This window comes from Azolla caroliniana, unplaced genomic scaffold (genome assembly GCF_043228905.1).
Source record: "Azolla caroliniana isolate FFs.n. ecotype wild unplaced genomic scaffold, voAzoCaro1.0.p SCAF_3, whole genome shotgun sequence".
NCBI classification, from domain to species: domain Eukaryota; kingdom Viridiplantae; phylum Streptophyta; class Polypodiopsida; order Salviniales; family Salviniaceae; genus Azolla; species Azolla caroliniana.
The window spans coordinates 14248049-14268305 of record NW_028230438.1 but is presented as its reverse complement, the minus strand read 5'-3'; the positions used below and the strand labels follow the sequence as shown (position 1 = coordinate 14268305).

General features: G+C 41.9%; 1 protein-coding gene across 1 annotated transcript; it reads left to right on the top strand.

Moving 5' to 3' along the window:
- Window positions 1-6: 6 nt before the first annotated feature.
- FUG1 (Translation initiation factor 2, small GTP-binding protein) lies at window positions 7-7508 on the top strand. The gene is made up of 12 exons (XM_087316648.1): window positions 7-1918; window positions 2008-2040; window positions 2121-2234; window positions 2348-2497; window positions 4199-4297; window positions 4406-4468; window positions 4561-4716; window positions 4819-4884; window positions 4978-5214; window positions 6016-6291; window positions 6459-6647; window positions 6765-7508. Exons 1-12 carry the CDS (start codon window positions 236-238, stop codon window positions 6966-6968), a joined length of 3270 nt encoding a protein of 1089 aa, XP_087172774.1. The 5' UTR covers window positions 7-235; the 3' UTR covers window positions 6969-7508.
- The last annotated feature ends 12749 nt before the right edge of the window (window positions 7509-20257 follow it).

Genomic DNA, 20257 nt, shown 5'->3' with positions numbered 1-20257 from the left:
AAAAAATAAAAGACTATCATATCAAAATATCCTCTACTACCACAGGGAGCATCGCTGCACCACAAGTGCTCTTCTTCTTCTTCTTCTTCTTCTTCTTCTTCATGGCCTATTGACGTGGGCGCTCTCCCTCCCTCCCCCTCTCTCTCAGCTTCTCTTCTTTCTGCTACACCATGAATGCAACAGCATCATTTGTTGTAGTATAATTTCCTGTCGACACCTATAGATACATATAGATATGGCAGGGCTCTGCACCGTTGCCGCCTCCACTATGGCTGCTGCTGCTGCTGCTGCTGCCGCCCAACACGTGGTCAACTTCCAGAAGGGCGTTAGTGTTGTCCAGGTAACCATTCCATCTCAGAATTCTCATCCTTATCATCACAATCAGAACTATCTTCATTCTCATCACCATCACCATCATCGAAGGCTTGTGTGCCAATTCAATGGTTCCAAGCAGTTTTTGGGCGAGAGATTCAGCAACAGAAGTTCTGGATCATCCCGCAAGAAGAGAGTTTTGACTACATGTGTAGTCACCACTGCTGTGGTCGAGCAAGGTATTGAATCCAAACCTACCCCGAATTCATCCTCAACCCTGAAGCCAGGTTTGGATACTTCAGACCAGTCATCATCATCTTCCGATGAGTTGTTAACAACCAAAGTATCGGACCCTTTAGTTCGGAGGCCTTCGCCGCAGCCAAGGCCTAAGCTTAGCCCTCTCATTCTGGATAACAGTACAAATGTCACCAAGAAATGGACCCCCAGGTTGAATGGAAGCAAGCCCGATGATGGTTCGACTGTTAGGCAGACATTTAGGCCTGCAAATAAGGTAGCTGGCGCCAGTGAAAATTCAGAAGCTAAAAGCCCTATTGATTCCCTTGGGCAGATACTTGAAAAGGCTGAGAAATTGCAAGAGCAGAATGACGCGTTGTCACAAAAAGAGAAGGAGAAAGATAGGACTTATACCAAGTCTACATGGCGAAAAGGAGTGGGGCTGGAAACACCCCCTCCTCCCACTCCGACACCTCCTACCAATGTGCCTCAAGCATTCATACCCTCTCCTGGGTCCAACGCCAACAAGGCTGACAGCGTTAGAAGCAATGGAAGCTCGCCTGCAACAATCACTAGGATGGGAGGGCCACAACAGAAGCAACAATCAGAGGTGAAAAGGCCAGAATTGCGAGGGCCGCCATCAAAAACCCCTCCTAGGCCACTGCCTCTGAATCAGGAAGGTGCCCAAGCTATAAGAAAGCCCGTGATTTTAAGAAACGTGGGAGCGAGAGATCAGCCAGGTGTAGCTACAAGGCCAGGTGTAAACCAGGGTCCCATTAGTAAGCCTGGAACTGGGAAGCCGACATCTCCAGGAGCTAATGTTTTAGATCCAACAGTCAAGTCGGGAAAATCAGGTGCTCCAAAGGGCAAGGAAGATTGGAAAAAGAAATCAGTCTCATCATCATTAGGAGAAGGGTTAAAGAGAAGGACGGGCGGAAAGGCGATCAATGCTGATGATGGTCAAACAGGTACTATGGATGCTCGTAGAGGGGGTAGGAAGATGTCCAAGGCAAGCCGCAAGGCTATTCGAGCAGAGGCTGCCCGAGCTGCAGCACCCGTGAAAGTGGACATTCTAGAAGTGGGGAAAGAAGGAATGTCTGTTCCAGACTTGGCTTCAAAATTGGCTGTCAATGATGCGGAAATTGTCAAGACACTTTTCATGAAAGGAATAGCAACAACTGTTAATCAAACTCTTGATGAAGATACCATCAAACTTGTTTGCGAAGCATTTGATGTGGAGGTTGTCGAAGCTGGAACTCTGAAGTTAGAGGATATGGCCAAGAAGACTGAGTTTTTGGATGAGGATGACCTTGATAATCTGGAAGTACGGCCTCCTGTTGTAACCATAATGGGCCATGTTGATCATGGAAAGGTCAGAGTCTTCACCCTTGTTTTTTTTAATATTACCTAGATCACTTGTCCTGAAAAATACTGATATATAAGTGTGTTTTGTGGTTGTAGACTTCCTTATTGGACTTCATCAGGAAGAGCAAGGTGACAAAGCTTTTGTAATTATTGTTGATTGATGTAAACTTCAATTGGTCGCTGAACTGGAAGTGGTAATAAATATGTAGGTTGCAGCTAGTGAGGCAGGAGGCATTACTCAGGGTATTGGTGCATATAGTGTACCTGTTATTGTTGACGACCAAGTTCAGTCTTGTGTTTTCCTAGATACACCGGGACATCAGGTGAAGCCTCTGATTCCTGTGACCATGAGCCTACTAGTGTTTCATGTCTTTCTTTCTTCCATCAATTTCTTCTATCTCATTGTTATATTATATTTGGTCGCTTTGTCTCATAGGCATTTACTGCAATGCGAGCTCGGGGTGCACGTGTGACGGACATTGCAATTATTGTCGTTGCAGCTGATGATGGAGTGAGGCCACAAACACAAGAGGCCATCGCTCATGCTAAAGCGGCAAATGTTCCAATTGTGGTGGCTATCAATAAGGTTTGTCTTCTTCTCTAATGAGTTCTTTTTGGTCCATGTCCTATGTTTCTCCCGGCTTTGCTTTATTTTCAATGGGCTACAAGCATGGATGTGTCATTATGTTTCTATACTGGAGGAAGCTATTTACGAGGAATGTACCATCAAGTTTGTGGGCAGTGACAAATGAATAGTAATTTCGCTAGAAGACACTATTCGTTTCATATTGAATGTATTAAGGTGTCTGTAACCTGGGTTCTAGCTGTAAAAATAATAGTCTTCATAGCCTCCTTTGATGCATTATAGGTAATAACACGTCTATGTTTATGGGTATATTTTATGATCGAGCTTTAGCTTCACATTGAGTAGAATATGAAATGAGTAAATGAGGTCAAGTTCTATTTGTTATTGTCTCGTTGATTTTCTTAGTGACCCCCTATGCGCATACTTTTGCATGAAAGTTGATTGACAGTCACAGGTTTCAGTGAACATTGGGACGAGAGATTCTCTCCCTTATGGTCAACCTTTCTTTTATATTTGTGTAATTTGTTGATCAATTCTAGCTAGTGTGGTTTTTCAAACGCAATTAAAAAGTACAAATAGCAAAGGTGAGCACAGTGATGAAAGGGAAATGGCTGAGTGATTGGCTAAAACCAAAAATGAAGCAGCAATCTAATGGACCTGCAAAACCTTGAAAACAAATTGCATCAAAACCTGAATAAATCATGATGGAGTATGAGAATATTCTGGCCAAGTTCCAACATTAAACATATCATACAACCAACATAAAAGTGTAAAGAAAGTCCAACCTCACTAGAAACGCTAGCTAAGGATCAAGGGGTGAAAAGGCTGACTACATAGTGAAAATCAGGGTGCAAGAGGTATATTGTGATTCTCAGGTATGGATGTAATCTCAAACAAACAGGTCTTTGAACCACCAGAAAATGATGAAGGGTAAAGTTTGTCAATCATTGTGCTTGTAATGCATATGTGAGAGTAATTGGAATATTTTGGTAAGTGTAATGAATCCGTTAGAATTGATGTGAGAGTAACTGGAATGGTGATCCCAGTGTGATTAGCATATGATATTTGAACCATTCAAATTGAGCTGTGGAAAAAGGAATTTACATTATAAATATGTGGATGGACTTGTAGATACGAAAGAAATGATATGGTCATTTAATGGTGTAGAATATGAATCTCTCCTGACTACCACAGCACTAACACAGCATACCACGTGGCTGACTTCAGCTCGTGGGAGCATATGCCATCACCAGCAGTTACAACCTGCAGGTATTTGGTGGACATAACAGTTTTCTGTCCAGTCTGTGCATGTTGAAGTTGAGTACCTTGCATTCCTTGAGCCAAGACCTTTGCATTCACATCATCACATGGACGTCTTTATATGCTTGTTTGCATTTCTTTTCTTATCCTAGGACTATTATATTTCTTCCCTTGTTTTTCTTTCTTCGCTGTTTTGAGTTTTCTTTACAGTTTAGGTCTCTACGTTAAAGAATTTTGCAAGCATGTATTAGGAATATCTCATAATGGGGAACATTTTGAATTGTATTTCCTTAAGAATCGCAAACATTTCAAAAACATGGATCTAGGTGACAGGTGAATGTTGATAGTTTCTTGTTAGCTTTGATGGACTAATGGGTGTTTGGAAGTTGAAACTATGCCATCATATTAATTTGTAACTTGGACTATCAATGTGGTTTTCAGATTGACAAGGAAGGTGCAGAACCAGAGAGGGTGATGCAAGAGCTTTCTAGCATTGGTCTCCTGCCTGAAGATTGGGGTGGAGATGTTCCCATGGTTCAGGTAATGATACTCGTAGTATGCACGTCAAGTTTATGAGCAGTAATTACCCTATTTCCACAACATATTTACATCAAATTAACATACCTGAGCATTGTTTTGTATATTCAGATTAGTGCTCTTAATGGTCAAAATGTGGATGCTCTATTAGAGACTGTAATGCTAATGGCAGAGGTATGTATGGTTCCTGTACGAGTAGTTAATTTTGGATTTACCAATATATGTTCATGCAAACTAAGACCATACATTTATCAAAATGTTGACAGTTACAAGAGTTGAAAGCAAATCCAAACAGAAGTGCAAAAGGAACTGTCATAGAGTCATGCCTCGATAAAACAAAGGGAGTTTTGGCCACTCTACTTGTTCAGAATGGCACATTGAAGAAGGGTGATGTAGTTCTTTGTGGTGAGGCCTATGGTAAGGTAAGTGATGTTTAAGGTTCCAGTCGCGTCTCTTTCCTTTGAACTGGTTAAACATGTATTCTGGTTCGTTGTTGTGACCACTCATTTAAAACATGCATCTAGGTACGTGCTTTAGTTGATTATACTGGAGTTCGTGTGGATATGGTTGGACCATCCACAGCTGTACAGGTTAGGGATTTTACACTTTGTATATACCTAATCCTGCGTAATTTTAAGTTTTAGAGTCATTATTCTCATGCACTTGCACACTTGCGTTTGCAGGTATTTGGTTTGAGCAGCGTTCCTGTTGCTGGAGAGGAATTTGAGGTTCTCGATTCCCTAGATGTTGCTCGGGAGAGAGCGGAAGAATGTGCTGAAGTTACAAGACTTGCTCGTCTTGCGGCTCAAGCAGCTGAAGGGAAAGTGACACTTGCATCTCTTGCTACATCTGTTGCACAAGGTGCAGAAGGAGGCGTGGAAAGGCATCAACTGAATGCCATCCTGAAGGTTGATGTGCAGGTAGTGACTCAACCCTCGTTTTCATTTATAGCAGAATATCCCTATGTGTATTTATTTTCGATCATCATTATTATTAGTGTAGTTTTATATTTCTTGGTGGGAAACTTTGATGTGATGTGAAACCACAAAACATGATGACAAATAAATGTCTAGGGCGTCAGGAGATATGGGGAATTAGCAGCATTCATTATCTGGTAAACATTGAGATAGTATAAAACTAAAATGTATGATATGGATATGCACCCAATTGACGATAGTGAATATGGTTGTGCAATGTCCATATTACCAGTAGAGTTCAAATCGCTTATCCTGCAACAGCAATAAATATTTATCACTGGTGGGATCTCAAAATCAGGTGAAAACCCCTCATAGGTTAACCCAAAGAAATGAGCAGATGGTCAGGATATCATTGGACTGGAAACATTCAAAGAAGAGGACATGAATCGGTATAATGTAATGCTTGCCACAGAGAAACTAGAATATAGGATGTGTATCGAAGTAAATCTTGACCATAGTGAATATGGTTGCGAGCTATCCATGTTGGCCAGAGTACCCAAACTCACTTTGCCTGAAGTGCATTGGATATGAAAGCTGATATTATCATTTTGCCCTGACACTGGGGTGCAACTTCTTCCCTGTATATACGTGAAGTGCTAGTAGTGCATTCTTATTAGTATGACAGGTGTGTTGTAGTATTGTAACTTATTGTAAAGTCATGTTCAATAACAAATTTGCTGTCACCCTTTTGGGAGCTACACACTTTAATGTTTTTAATAAGGTGATGATTTCAACTTATCACAGGGCACATTGGAGGCCATTCGAGAAGTCTTAAAGGTTCTGCCACAAGATACAGTAAACTTGCGAATGCTTATGCAAGCTGCAGGAGATGTCACGATCAGTGATGTGGACTTGGCAGTTGCAAGTGATGGTATTATTATTGCCTTCAATGTGGGAGTGTCGTCTGCAGTGCAGTCATATGCTGACGATAAAGGTGTTGAGATTCGGTTGTATAAAGTAATCTATGAACTTATTGATGACATTAGAAATGCGATGGAGGGTTTGCTTGATGTCGTTCAGGTGAGCATTAAATTTGCATGGTTTCTCAGTACATGTATTGATTCTAGAAAACACTCCTGAAAAGTTAAGACAACATTTATCATCTTAGTGGGAAACTTGCCCTCTTTTAAGGTCGGACAGCATTCATTTGTTTGGTGACATCTCTGCACCTTTTTTTCTTGATCTAGGAACAAGTGCCCATTGGTACAGCTGAAGTTAGAGCTATATTCACCAGTGGGAGTGGCAAAGTTGCTGGCTGTATGGTAACAGATGGAAAACTTGTCAAGGGATGTGGTTGCAAGGTCATTCGAGGCAGTAATGTGGTCTACACTGGCACTGTGTCCTCCTTAAGGAGAGTTAAAGAATTGGCGAAAGAGGTGAGAGACTTCCCTTCTTGAGATTTATTATCAGTACAAAATAGTAAGATTATAAAAATATGGAAAGAATTTTTGTTAGCATCAGTCCTCATTGCAAGCATGGGATGGTTCTATCAGGTGGTTGCAGGTCTCGAGTGTGGGGTCGGCATCGAGAACTTCAATGAATGGCAAGAAGGTGACACAATTGAAGCATTTAATTTAGTGGCGAAGAAGAGAACCTTGGAGGAAGCATCCATTACGACTGCATCCTCCCTTGCAGCAGTTGCTGCAGCTGCTGCTCCTGCTGCTCCTGTTGCCCCCTCCGCCAAGAAGTCTCAATGAATGATCCTGTCGATGATCTTGATCCTGATTGTGGGCAGTGTAGAGGAGCTACTTGCATTTTCATTCTTCAGCTAAAAGCATGGTGCAAGCTGGTTTCATTGTCCATACATTATAAACCCATCGTGCGATTTATCTTCCATTGCCAGCATAAGCTTTCAACAATATGAAATAGCATATATCCAGAATTGCAAGGTCCTGTATTTCAAGCAGGTTCAAATATATGGTCATCAGACAGAGAGAGTCTTTAAATAATGTGCTAGGGAAACTGTATTATTAGCAGACAATTCTTTTCAAGAGATGTAATAGTCTGGTCTCTCCATGAAACCGAAAAACAAAAAACTTTCAACACAAAAATGTCATTGGTCATTCAATAGGCAACCATCATGTGGAGCATGTGGTTGGATTTTGCTTCTACTGTTAGATCACACAATATGTTGTTGAAGCGTCGGTACACACTATGCAGTGTTCTATCGCTGTAAGCATCTAATTAATGATCATATGTACAATCTTTACCGCAAGACTACCATTCATTCATGATTACCAGGTACCTTGTTTTTGAGGATGAGACACGCTTTTCATGCGTAAGGCAGTTTAATAATTCGAAAACAGCAAATCAATCTCTTACCAATGGTGCAGTTTAATTCTAACACAACAAATTAATCTCTTACTAATGGTGTTAAGATTCGTTTCTTTTAGTTCTTGTGTAAGGTCAGTTTAATAATTCTAACACAACAAATTAAAATCTCTTATGAATGGTTAGGATTCGCTTCTTTAGTTCATGTGTTAGGCAGTTTAATAATTCCAAAACAACAAATTAAAATCTCTTACTAATGGTTAGGATTCGATTCATTAGTTATTGTTAACTAATGCGTTGAGTACACGTAGAATATGCAAACAAAGAAACGGGGTAGGAGATGGGAATCATATTATTTATTAACTAGCAAAACGCCACTGTATGATTACACGAAATATCAAACTAAAATGGCTACTAGTAGAGTGGAAGAACAGACAGCTGAATATAAGTATGTCTTCAAATTATGGCTAATCAATCTATGGCGGTTACTTCCCAAACACTCTCTATTAACCATCGTCAAGATCCGGGGATCTGACGCCACTTGTTCTCATGGCAATAAACGGCCACATCGAAATCGTATGATCACGCAGGAAAAGGCATCTTGCATAATGGTTACATGTTCCGAAACGGACGCCTAATTCCTCTCTCAATAAACAGAATTAGAGAGCATGGATGATGCTTCATGTGGAGGGAAAACATCGATTCTTATTTGCAGTAAAGAAAACACCATATATCAGAAACGCTTTAAAACGAGCTCCATAAACGTAATCAAAAGAAGCGCTACAAGGAATATAACGAATTAAATATTTGTGATTAGATGTTCAGATTGATTGAAGTTTTACAGAAGAATTCACTCATACATGGGAGCGCTACTCTGATTGTGAGGATAACATATGGTTTGGGGGTAACCAGCAGCAGCATTTGGAAATGATGATTTTCCACAACTTTCAATCAAAAGTAATCAATCATGTACTTATGGAATTCTAGCTAAACCACAGCTTTCTATTACTACAACTACTACTGCTACTGCTACTGCTACTGCTACTACTAGTGCTGTTGCTACGAAATAATCATACCAATAAATTATAAATATAAAAGGAAGCCACGCCAAACTTTGAAGTGAAGTGAAGTGAAGTGAAGTGAAGTGAAGTGAGACTAGTCCTAGTGTCTACCAGTGCGTGTAGTAAGGGTCGGCGGCCATGAGCTCCCTGTTTGCAGCATCCATGTCCTCCCGCAGCGCCATCACCTTCTCTTGCTCTGCAAGGGGAGGGAGCTCCTCCTCCTCCTCCCTCCTCACATCAAATGCTTGGCGCCTCACAAAATGCTTGGCCGCCGCCATGCTCCACGGTCCCACACGTGCGGCCTCCGTGGCTGTGAAACCCTCGTCGCCCGCCCCCCACATCACCACCAACGCCACCACCATCACCATCAAAGCGCACGCTGCCGACTTCATGATCCAATAATCTATATATTACTACAATAACTTTGACGACCTGCAATCCCAAAACACACACACACACACTACTATGACTGAGCCGCAAGCTGGATTTGATAATAATATGTATATGTATATCAAAAGATAAATGATCTTAGAAACAGAAAGGAAAGGACGGAAGAACTGGTTAGCTCATAACTGTAGCGCAAAATGAGTCTCTTGGCGAACAACAATTGACTGATGATTAGACATTAGATTATGTATGTCACTGCTCATCTCATCGCCTGATTAGTTAAGTTAAGCTAGCGTAGGCCCCATTACAGTTAAAATATACGGGTTATGATACGTGTAAATTTGACCTCTAACCTCAACTGCTGCTGATGCTGCTTGTCGCCAAATACGCGAGATGTGACTTGACTCTGCAGTCAGAGAGAGAGAGAGAGAGAGAGAGAGAGAGAGACTATTACTGCTACTACGTCGTATCGCTACTGATAGTAATGATATGATTGAGCTCTCCTCTCCGATGCCCTCCCCTCTCTCTTTATATACATATGTATTACATACTATATATTACATACATGTATGGCATATATGGTACGTGTTGGTATGTATGTATGTATAAAGACAGAACAAAGAGAGACAAGAGAGAGGGGGGGGGGGGGGGGGGGGGGGAGTTCCTTCCTATTATTACTGATGTAAAGCAAGCAAAATGGAATGGAGATCATTTAAACGCCGCCAGCCAACTAACCCACCTACCTACCCATATTCTTCTCATTCTCATTATGTATGTATGTATGTATGTATGTATGTATCAAGAATGAATAGGCAGCCAGTGCGTGAGTTGGTTACAGCTTCGCTTAATTTAGACACAAAGGATTACCCCTCCATGCTCCTACACTTCTATTACTTGCTATCCTTCTCTCTCTCTCTCTCTCTCTCTCTCTCTCTCTCTCTCTCTCTCTCTCTCTCTCTCATCTTCTCGGCCCCTTTCTTCTATATATGTATGTATGTATGTATGTATGTATGTATGTATGTATGGGTATGTATGGGGTTTGTGTGGTGTTGTGACTTGGGTGGGGACTTGGCGTCGATCGGCTATTTCCGTTGATGATTGATTGATTGATGATGGAGAATGAATGATAAATAAATTAATCTCTCTTTTCTTTTCTTTTTCTCATAATTAACAACTAGTTTAGGTTTAATGGTGGTTGTGTTGTTGCTAGATAAACAAAGAGACAAGACAACTACCTACTACCACCAATACAAGCAAAAGGCCTCTTCTCTTTACTACATACCTTCGTTTCTTACTTTCAAACGCGTGACCTTCTAGCACCTGCCCGGACATCCAACTCGCAAGTCCTTTGGCTACGATGCATAATTTTGAGATCCTACACTACACTCTTGTATATCGAATAGAGGATCCCTCTATTGTTTTGATCTTGTGTGATCCTCTATTGTTTTGATCTTGTGTGTGGCGTACAATGCATAATACCATTCGTTGTTGTATATTGGGGTCGAGTCACAACTTGCGTCCCCACAAACTACATATGCTTCTTTTTCTTGTATAGATGAGCTTAGTTGTGTTGTGTGAATCGGGGCACACCTGTGGTGCCATTGTGTGTGACCCACCCATCGTAAGGATTTGACTACTCTCATATTCTCTCTCCCTACAAAGCCACAACATACATGTCATCCACAATAGACACCATCGGCTTTCCAATTTTTGTCAACCTCTAACTAGAAGTTAGTCTATTTTTCTAGATACGCAGTGACAACCCTTAAACTTCCTATATTAGTAGTTCCTTTGAAGTAACCAATTTTATGTATGAGTGTTTAGCCTCAAAACTTTTGTTGAGCATTTTGAAGGTAGGTTAGTTTCATCATTTAAGTGTAAGAGATTTGTTATTTTAAGGGAGGGAAATAGAGCCTATCATGCGGCAGTTCTCAAGAGTTTTCAAAAACTTCTTGCAATAGTATGCTAGAAGTTTCCAAAATAATAACTAGTGTAGACGGAATTCAACCGATGACAATTTCATACGCTCCTTACTTTGTTACCCTCATTAAGTTTTTATAGACTTTAAGTTAGAGTCTTTAAATGTAAATACCATAATACAATTAATTCGGCAATAATCCAATTTGGAGTACTTCCAAGATATAAATATATGATGACCATCTAATCAAGCTGTTGAGTCACAACTCACCACATAAGGTATTAAAAATTTCTTTGTTCTTTTCTAGTAGCGAAAGTCTTCTCATTTTTGATATATTGAAATCTAAAGCAATATTTACGCATGAAAGAGATACTTTGAATATTGTGTTTAAGTGAGGTTATTGTTATTACAAGTTCAGGAAATCATCGAGATGTATATGAACAACATGAAGGATATATCAAATTGTCCACCATTGGAAACATGAAACCGCATCTTCAAAATATATACAAAATACCCTCTCATTGAATTGGACACAGGACAAGGTGAGACTTATGAGAATCATTTTGTGATAAAAAGAACTATGGTCAATACTGAGCTCCATTTTGGTAACATCATAAAAAGCCAAACATAAAGTGGGGGGAAAGCATGACAAACTACAACACTACCAAAACCTCTAAAACTTGTGTTATCGAACTACATCCGAACACACATATTCCACCTCATCATCCTCACATTTCTCCTACAAGACATGTGATTATCCTCTTAAGAACATGTACCCATGAGGTTGAAACCATTGAGAGTGGAATGTGGTAAACACATAGATAAAGAGGTGGAACACAACATACATGCATAATATGCAAGGATCAGGAGGTCAAAGATGAGGAGTAGTGCATACTCAATTTTGTTGCATATGCCAACATAAGAACAAGGTTCCCACTTATCATCCACAATCCAAGATCTTCTAAAGCTAAAGGGGAAACCGACTTCAAGGATGCTACATGTACTTGTGAGACACACAACTATCAATCCCATAAGAGGGGAATTGCATCATGTAGGTGTCTTGATGAATGACCTACATTTCATTTATGGCCTCTTGAGGACAATAATTATCATCAAGCAAACACACTTGCCATTGTCTGTATGCAACTCTTATATATAGATATTAGTTATGCATGACAAAAAATGACATTTGAATCTCAAAAACAATGCAACCTTGTCAAAAGCTAACTGTTGGACAAAAAAGTATTGTTTCTCCCTTGGACTTGTGGAAATGTCTGTTCCATTTACAACCACATTCAATAAAGATGCGTTGCACATGATTTGAGAAGTTGTCTAAATGAGTAAAGTTATATAATAACTTGTAACTTGATCATTTTGGGGGGCGAGAGTTCCTTTTCAATTCCAATTCGTGAAGGTTATTAGGAATCTTTTGTACAATATTATTGACAAAGTAACTTGACCCGATTGATACATGTTATTTCGGTGAGCTTTGGATTATGTTTTTATGTTCTCACTCACTAGAGTACTTGGAACATCAATAGCCTTATTTACACACTATGAAACCTCATGATCAAGCACATTGATTTGAATGGTGGGTTACTCTTATATTATACGTATATTTTCATTATAACGTAACCCCAACATTAAAAAGACAATATATTTGAAACATGAACAAGCAAGTTCTTGTAAATTCTCTGACCTAATAACTATATTGAGACATTTTACAATATTATTGAAATAGTATAGTATATTTATATAATATGCAATATAACAATTGCGATACATGCTCAACTATTAGCTTAAATTGAAACTAATCAGAATTAGACATATAATAATTAGGTGAATGGTGAATAATACTTATTTAATATAACTTCACCGGTTCTCAACTTAATTCCCCTCCCATATGCAATCAATGGAAAGTTTAATACATTAAAGAGCCGTTAAAACTCTTGGAGTGAACCTTATAGTCTATTGTGGTGTTTAATGGCATTAAAGAGTTGCAAGATGAAGGCATCTAATGACAAGCAAAATTGAGAGAGAGAATGTTCATGAGCAAGAGATAGAGAGAGTATGAGGGATTGCAACTTTTAGATCATCAAAGAAAATAAAAGTTTGAATCATGGGATCTTTGTTAATTACAATAGTACAATACATGATAAAATATTACACATCTTAGAAAACATAGAAAAGAGGATGATTATTATTAAAAATGACACACACTATCAATTAGAAAAAAAGAAATTGATATTAATATCTTTTATGGGGCCTATGATACCGAACTAGAGATTACAAGAATGGCCTAAACCTGATTTATATATAAGCCACCTTGTACCTTTCTGTAATAATCTCTCCTAACTAATGGGAAAGTAGCTCCTTTTTAGGCAAAAAGAAAGAAAGAATGGCCTACTAAACTTAACTAGATATTACATGTTAAAATGTTTTCTCGTAATTGAGAAAGAGAGAGAAAGATTCTTTTATTATATAAATAAATTAAGATGTTATTCTATTCCTATGAGCACATAACATCATCATGATCATCACCAAAGTACATGCCATCACTTTCATGGTTGTATTGGTCATTCCATTGAAGTGTATTCAATCTCATAGTAACAAACCTATTTACCACGTTTTTCACGACTTCACATGTATTTTTAGAACTCCTACATTTTCCTTACATTTACATGCAAAGCTTAACTACAACATTTTCCAAGTCAGTATCTATTCAACATTTCTACTTGATGTGTACTCCATGGAGACCGTGACAAAAAGCTCCCTTGAGTGGTGAGTGTATAAACTTTAAAAGAGGATCTATGCATACCAAAACAAAAAGCTCAGAAATGGTGCTACACTATAATGCAAATCGGGAATGTTCAAGGAAGTCATTTGTTCTTGCTCAAAGAAATGTTTTTCTATTAAGCACATTGATGCATTGCAAAAGCATCACGAAATGTAGCTCAAAGAACAAAATGGTTTGATAAGGAACCATTGGCCTTCTAGTAGGATATAACAATAATATGCAATTGGCCACCTAAAAATATGGAAGGGCCTATTTTGGTAAAATACATAGAATAGGATAACATTCACAATAGACCTCATAAAGTAGAAGTTAAGTCAGTACATCTTGAATAGGTCGTTAGTTAAACGATCGGATAGAGTTTAACGAAGTAAAAGTGAATTGCACAAATAAAAGTGAGAGAGTGATTATTATAGAACACAAGGAGCTTGCAATAAGAGAAAAGGAGGTGCTAACTTCGACAATAATATGTGGTTATTTTCTCTATAAAAGTTTTGAGCGAGGGTCTTTTAAGTTGAATATGTCTTTCCCTTTGATCTTCAATGTTTAAATTATTAAACACCTGGTATAAAGTTGTTATCCTTAAGTTCTAAAGTCTTAAGTTAGTTAACCAAAGCCATCCCTATGTGCATAGTTGAAGATTGAAGCATCAGAGAAGGCAACTTCTTATTGTGAAGTGTGGCAATTGCCTATTGTTATATTGTCATAGTAACTAACTATTGTACACCGTGGGTGGAGGCATAAGCGCGTTGGGCAAATATGACATTATCAACAACACAATTCCTTTAAAAATACATCTTGCACTGCCTTGATTTCTTGATCGAACTAATAAATAATTAAGGCAACCACTTCATCAATTAGGTCATCTAGCATGTCATTGGGCACGACACCATCATCAACAAACACCACACATGTTCTAATTAGAGGCCTAGTACAACGGACTAGTTGAGTCAAGGAAATAGATGCTTCAACACGTCTTGAAGAAAATTGTCATTGTCAACAATATTGTATGGAAGTGGAAGCTTCATTCCATGATATGGTCTAATGAACTATAAAATGATCATACAAGAGATTTTGTTGTGGTTAGCATTTGACATACAAGTGGTGTCAAGACGTTTTACAAATTTGTGGCATTGAACTTAGATCTAGGTGAAGGGAGTGACTTGATGAGGACACATCTCAATGAATGCAAAGCAGAACCTCTCTCTCTCTCTCTCTCTCTCTCTCACAGGTAAAAGCACACAATTATATTAATCGTATGTGAAATCCACTTGTTATAATGTCTTAGTCTCCTCTACCTACCTATGTAGGGAAAGAGAGATCCTATAACACCATTACAAAACCTGGATATGCACTTGAAGAAATGACCCCCACATGATGTAAAATCCAAAATTTCCACATAAGAATGCCTTTTAACCCCTTCATATAGGCTTTCACCACATGTCTACTATCAAACATGAAAGCATTAGGCATATTCCGGCATATTCCAATTGCGTTGCAGTTCCTAATATCATACTTGACCCTCGTCCTCGTCTCTTTAAGGTTGAACCTAATGGGAGCCCACTAGTCATGACTCTCCATATGAATATATTTGCACAAAACAGAAAATGGGAATATCAACCATGTTATAATATTTGTCATCACCTTACATTTGACTTATATACATTTCACCCTTTTTTTGCTTTAGGTGATAGCCAAAATAATGATGTCATTGCATGATTATACAATATATTTGTAGTAAGTGGTAACAAGCATGTATTATCCTTTAACCACCAATCCACCCAAGGCACAACATTTGTTTTCATTGGCAAAAATGGGGCAAAAATCCATGGAACAATGGTATATTTTGTAACTTCCCCCAAATAAATCTATAATTTGGAGATACATAAACGTCCTTGGCCTCTTCAAATTTCAACAACCATTGAGATCCATTATCAACCTTGTTGAGAATCAAACTCAACTTCCATAGTGTGGGAACACACCTTAAGAATAACCAAGTGTGTGAACATCCCTCCTCCTTGTATTATAAACTAAGTGTCATAGAAGTTAAGTCCTATGACACATATTTAGTACCATAAACCCTAAATCCTAAACCCTTTTCCAAGTGGTGGTTGTAGTGGGAGAACATAGAGAGAAGGTGAATACATAAGCACCCTCTCCTTCTCTTTGTAACTATTGGTTCATCTTGCTCCTTGTGGATACCATTTTTCTTTTTTTCTATATTCCTTGTGTTCTCTCTCTCTCTCTCTCTCTCTCTCTCTCTCTCTCTCTCTCTCTCTCTCTCTCATGCACACACATAGATCACTTCTGCTGCATAGAATCACACCTGATTCTTTACATTGTATTAGAGGGTTTGGTAGCTTGATCCAAGCCCATCCGTGTGTGTTGTGCCTACGTCAACGTTCACGAAGAATTGGCAGATCAATGTAGCAACAACCCTGCACAGTTCGTATCATAGAGAAGAAGAAATCACAAGTCGACCATCATGAACACTCATATGGGCAATTCTCTCCCATGTGAAAACAAGATGCACCAATACCTTGTCGGCCAAGGCCATTGGAGTTATATTGAAGGAGCACAAGAAATGCAACCCAACCCAACACACGCCGACTACCCAGCATGGGAGCAAGTGGCAAGCTGTGTGTTGTATCGCCCTGCATCATGCGTTCATGATCACATGATCGACTACATCCAAGAGGCCAAAACACCGAAGGAGGCGTGGGGGAACTGTTGAGAGACAAGCTCAACATCGGCCGGATCGGCTGAAGAAGCCGAGGACCGGATCGGTTGGGACCGGATCGGTTGGGACCGGATCGGTTGGGACCGATCGGTTAGGCCGAATGTGTAAACCGGTACGCAGACCGGTGCGTAGTTAGGGCCGGATCGGTGCGTAAACCGGGAAGCCGTTAGGAAAGATATTCCGTGAGGAATATATTTGGGAGTTAGTGTAGGAGCTCTTAGTGAGCATTGAAGTACTGTCAGTACTTCGGTCAGTCCTTCTAGGACTTGTATAAAAGTGTTCATTGAACACACATATGTATAGAGAATGGTGAATAGAGTTTTTTGAATATAGTTCTTGTATTTTCTCTCTATCACTCTCTCTCTCTCTTTGTCTCTCCCGCGTATACTGCGTAAGCTCAAGCTCTCCATTAAACCTGAGTTTTCTTCCTTCTGTTCGGTCTTCATACTTGCTTCCGCACGTTACTCTTTACATGGTATCAGAGCGCGAGGGTTGAGAACCTCTCTGCAGCCGACACAGCTTGACGAAGAAGAACAAGAAGAACGATGGATAGAGGCATGGCGAGCTCGCTTCCAACAGAGAAGCTCGACAGAACCAACTACGCGTCTTGGTCCTACAAGATGCACCAGTACCTGCTTGGGCACGGCTACTGGAGTTATGTCGAAGGAGCTAATGATGCGGCACCCGAATCGACACACAGAGACTTCTCGTCGTGGGAGCAATTGGCAACCAGGGTATTATATTGCTTTGCGTCGTGTGTGGGCGAACAACTATTGAGCTATGTTCGGGATGCAAAGACGCCGAAGGGTGCGTGGGAAAATCTGAAGAAGATTTTCGCCGCGAGCACCACAGCCAGGAAGCTTAAGCTCCGACAGGAGTTGAGCAACCTACGACAACGCGACATGTCAGTGGCGGACTATACCTCGAAGATCAAGGATATCTGCGACTCCCTCGCCTCCATAGAGGTGAACATCGAGGAGAGCGAGATGGTCCAGATCTGTCTCGGAGGTTTGGCGTCGAAGTTCGGAGCGTTCCGAACGGCTGTGTGTACCCGGGAGAATACGCCGTCCTTTTTCAACTTACAGTCAATGCTCCTGGTAGAGGAGAACCACGCGGGTGCGTCTACAAGCACGCACACCGACAACAGAATGCTGTACACGGAGGGAGATAGGTCCTGTGGACGTGGAGGACGAGGCGAGTCGGCGCGCAATGGAGGCGGCCGACGAGATCAAGGAAGAAGGCACCGAAGTGATGCCGATAGCAACTCCGGACCCTCCGGAAACAGGGGGAGTCGAAGCGATGAGAACCGGCAAGGGAAGGCCATCGCAGAGTGCTGGTACAGTGGCAAGAAAGGCCACAGGGAAAGTGAGTGCTGGAAGAAGCGCGCCGTTTCGGAGAGAACCGGTTCCGGAAATGGCTCTGGACATACCGACAAGGGAAATCAGCAGCGATCGCACTACGCCGAAGACTCCAGGAGAGCCGGAGAAGGGTCTGTCTTCATGACGAGACACGAAGCAAACTCAATGAAATGGACCACCCCGAGATCGGACGAGGTGTGGTACGTAGACTCTGGCGCGTCAACCACATGACGAGTCATAAGGAGTGGTTCTCGTACCTTGAAAAACCGATACAACCTGGAGTAGTCGCAACTAGAGACGAGACTCCGCATCCGATCGTGAATGTCAGAGAAGTTCCCCTTAGCCATGTCGGGCAGAAAGGGAAACTCATGAACGTGCTGCACGTTCCGACAATCACGAAGAACTTGGTCTAGGTCGGACAGATCATCGACCAAGGGATGGAGGTTCGGTTTACACACCTCGGGTGCTTCATTGAGGAAGAAGGCCGTGTGATTGCGCAAGGGTGCAGAGACGGGAGGATGTTCATCCTCGATTCCACTGACGGCGGCACCGCAATGTTCGCGAAGGGACAAAAATCCGAGTCGGACATCGACTTGTGGCACAAGCGGATAGGCCACGTCAACTACCAGCGGCTTAAAGATCTGCAATCGAAACAGGTAGTGTTAGGATTGCCCAAATTTAGTGGCCAAAAGGCACAAATTTGTGAAGCCTGCCAGCTCGGGAAGCAACACCAACTTCCTTTCCCCAACAAGCGAAACCGGAGCCGGAACAAGCTTGACCTTATACACTCGGATGTATGGGGGCCGGCACAAAACGTTAGTCTTGGCGGGAGCCGATATTTCGTCTCCTTCATCGACGACCACACGCGGCACACGTGGATCTACCTCATTGAGAGGAAGAGCGAAGTCTTCGACTGTTTCCGGGACCTCAAAGGGTTCGTGGAAACGGAAACGGGACGAAAGATCAAGTGCTTGCAGTCGGATGGCGGGAAAGAGTACTTTTCTGGTCAATTCAACGGTTATCTACAACAAATGGGAATTCGGCGCGAATTCAGTTGTAGATACACGCCGGAGCAGAACGGCGTGGCCGAGAGGAAGAATCGGTCGATTGTGGAAGCGGCACAGGCAATGCTGGAGGAGAAGAGCTTGCCCAAGTTCTACTGGGCCGAGGCGGTAAGGACTGCGGTATACATCTAGAACCGGATCGGAGACAAAGTGTCGACGCACAAGCTATATTTCGGAACGAAGCCGAACTTGCGACACTTGAGGGTGTTCGGTAGCATTGCGTATGTGCATGTACCGAAGGAGAAAAGTAGGAAGCTGGACGCAAAGGCCGAGAAATGCATCTTGGTCGGTTACTTGGATGAGCAGAAGGGTTATAAGTGCTATAACCCTCGCACCAAACAAGCGCGTGTTAGCCGCGACGTTGTGTTTGACGAGTCCGCGTCCTGGTACCAGCCCCCGACTCCGAACCCCGACTCCAATCCGACCTCTAAGGATGAGGTCAGAGAGGCCGAGAGGCCTCCGGATGAGCCCGAAATCGAGACCCGCGAAGAGTCTGATTTCACTCTGTTTAAGTGGACCGAGTGGACCGATTGGACGACTGAGTCGGTACGACCAGTCCGATGAAGAGCCGGCGAGTAGTGGAGACTCGACCGTGCATTCCCCGCGCAGGAAGCCGAGGAGACGGCTTATGCGCAAAGAGAAAGGGAAGAAGAAGGTGTCAGATTCCGGCACGGATAGGAACGAGTCAGACCGACGCGAGTCCGACTCCGAGAGAACCGGTGACGGGTCTTTAAAGGTGAAGTCCGCGTCGGCCGAGAAGGCCTCGACATCGGCTAATGCTAGATTACACCGATCTACCCGCCAGAAGAACCCTGTTTTGCGGTTCGGATACAACGAGTACATGGTGCATCATTATGCGTACATGACCCGTGTAGCGGAAGTGCGTGAGCCGGAGAGCTACGCAGAAGCGGCTAAAGACGCGAATTGGCGTGCCGCGATGGAGGAAGAGATGCACGCATTGGCGGAGAACGAGACCTGGGACCTGGTTGGCGCACCAACAGGGGTAAAACCGATCGGGTGTAGGTGGGTGTACAAGGTCAAGTACAACACTGATGGCTCGGTCAACCGGTACAAGGCTCGGCTAGTGGCAAAGAGCTACGTGCAGAAACACGGCATCGACTACGATGAGACATTTGCGCCGGTCGCGAAAATGACGACCGTCCGTGTTTTGCTCGCAGTAGCTGCGGCGAAGGGGTGGCACTTACATCAGATGGATGTAAAGAATGCTTTCCTGCAAGGTGACCTTGAGGAACAGGTGTACATGGTACAACCCCCCGGATTTCACTCCGGAACGAACTCCTCGGCAGTATGCCGACTATAGAAGTCCCTTTACGGACTGAAGCAAGCCCCGCGTGCCTGGAACGCGAAGATCACGCAACAACTGCGTCGGATG

Excerpts from the sequence above, each read along its gene's own strand:
- FUG1 (XM_087316648.1), top strand. The coding sequence starts at position 236 with ATGGCAGGGCTCTGCACCGTTGCCGCCTCCACTATGGCTGCTGCTGCT. Across the intron at positions 2,041-2,120 it reads ACTTCATCAGGAAGAGCAAG|GTTGCAGCTAGTGAGGCAGG; the intron begins GTGACAAAGCTT and ends ATAAATATGTAG. Across the intron at positions 4,298-4,405 it reads GAGATGTTCCCATGGTTCAG|ATTAGTGCTCTTAATGGTCA; the intron begins GTAATGATACTC and ends TTGTATATTCAG.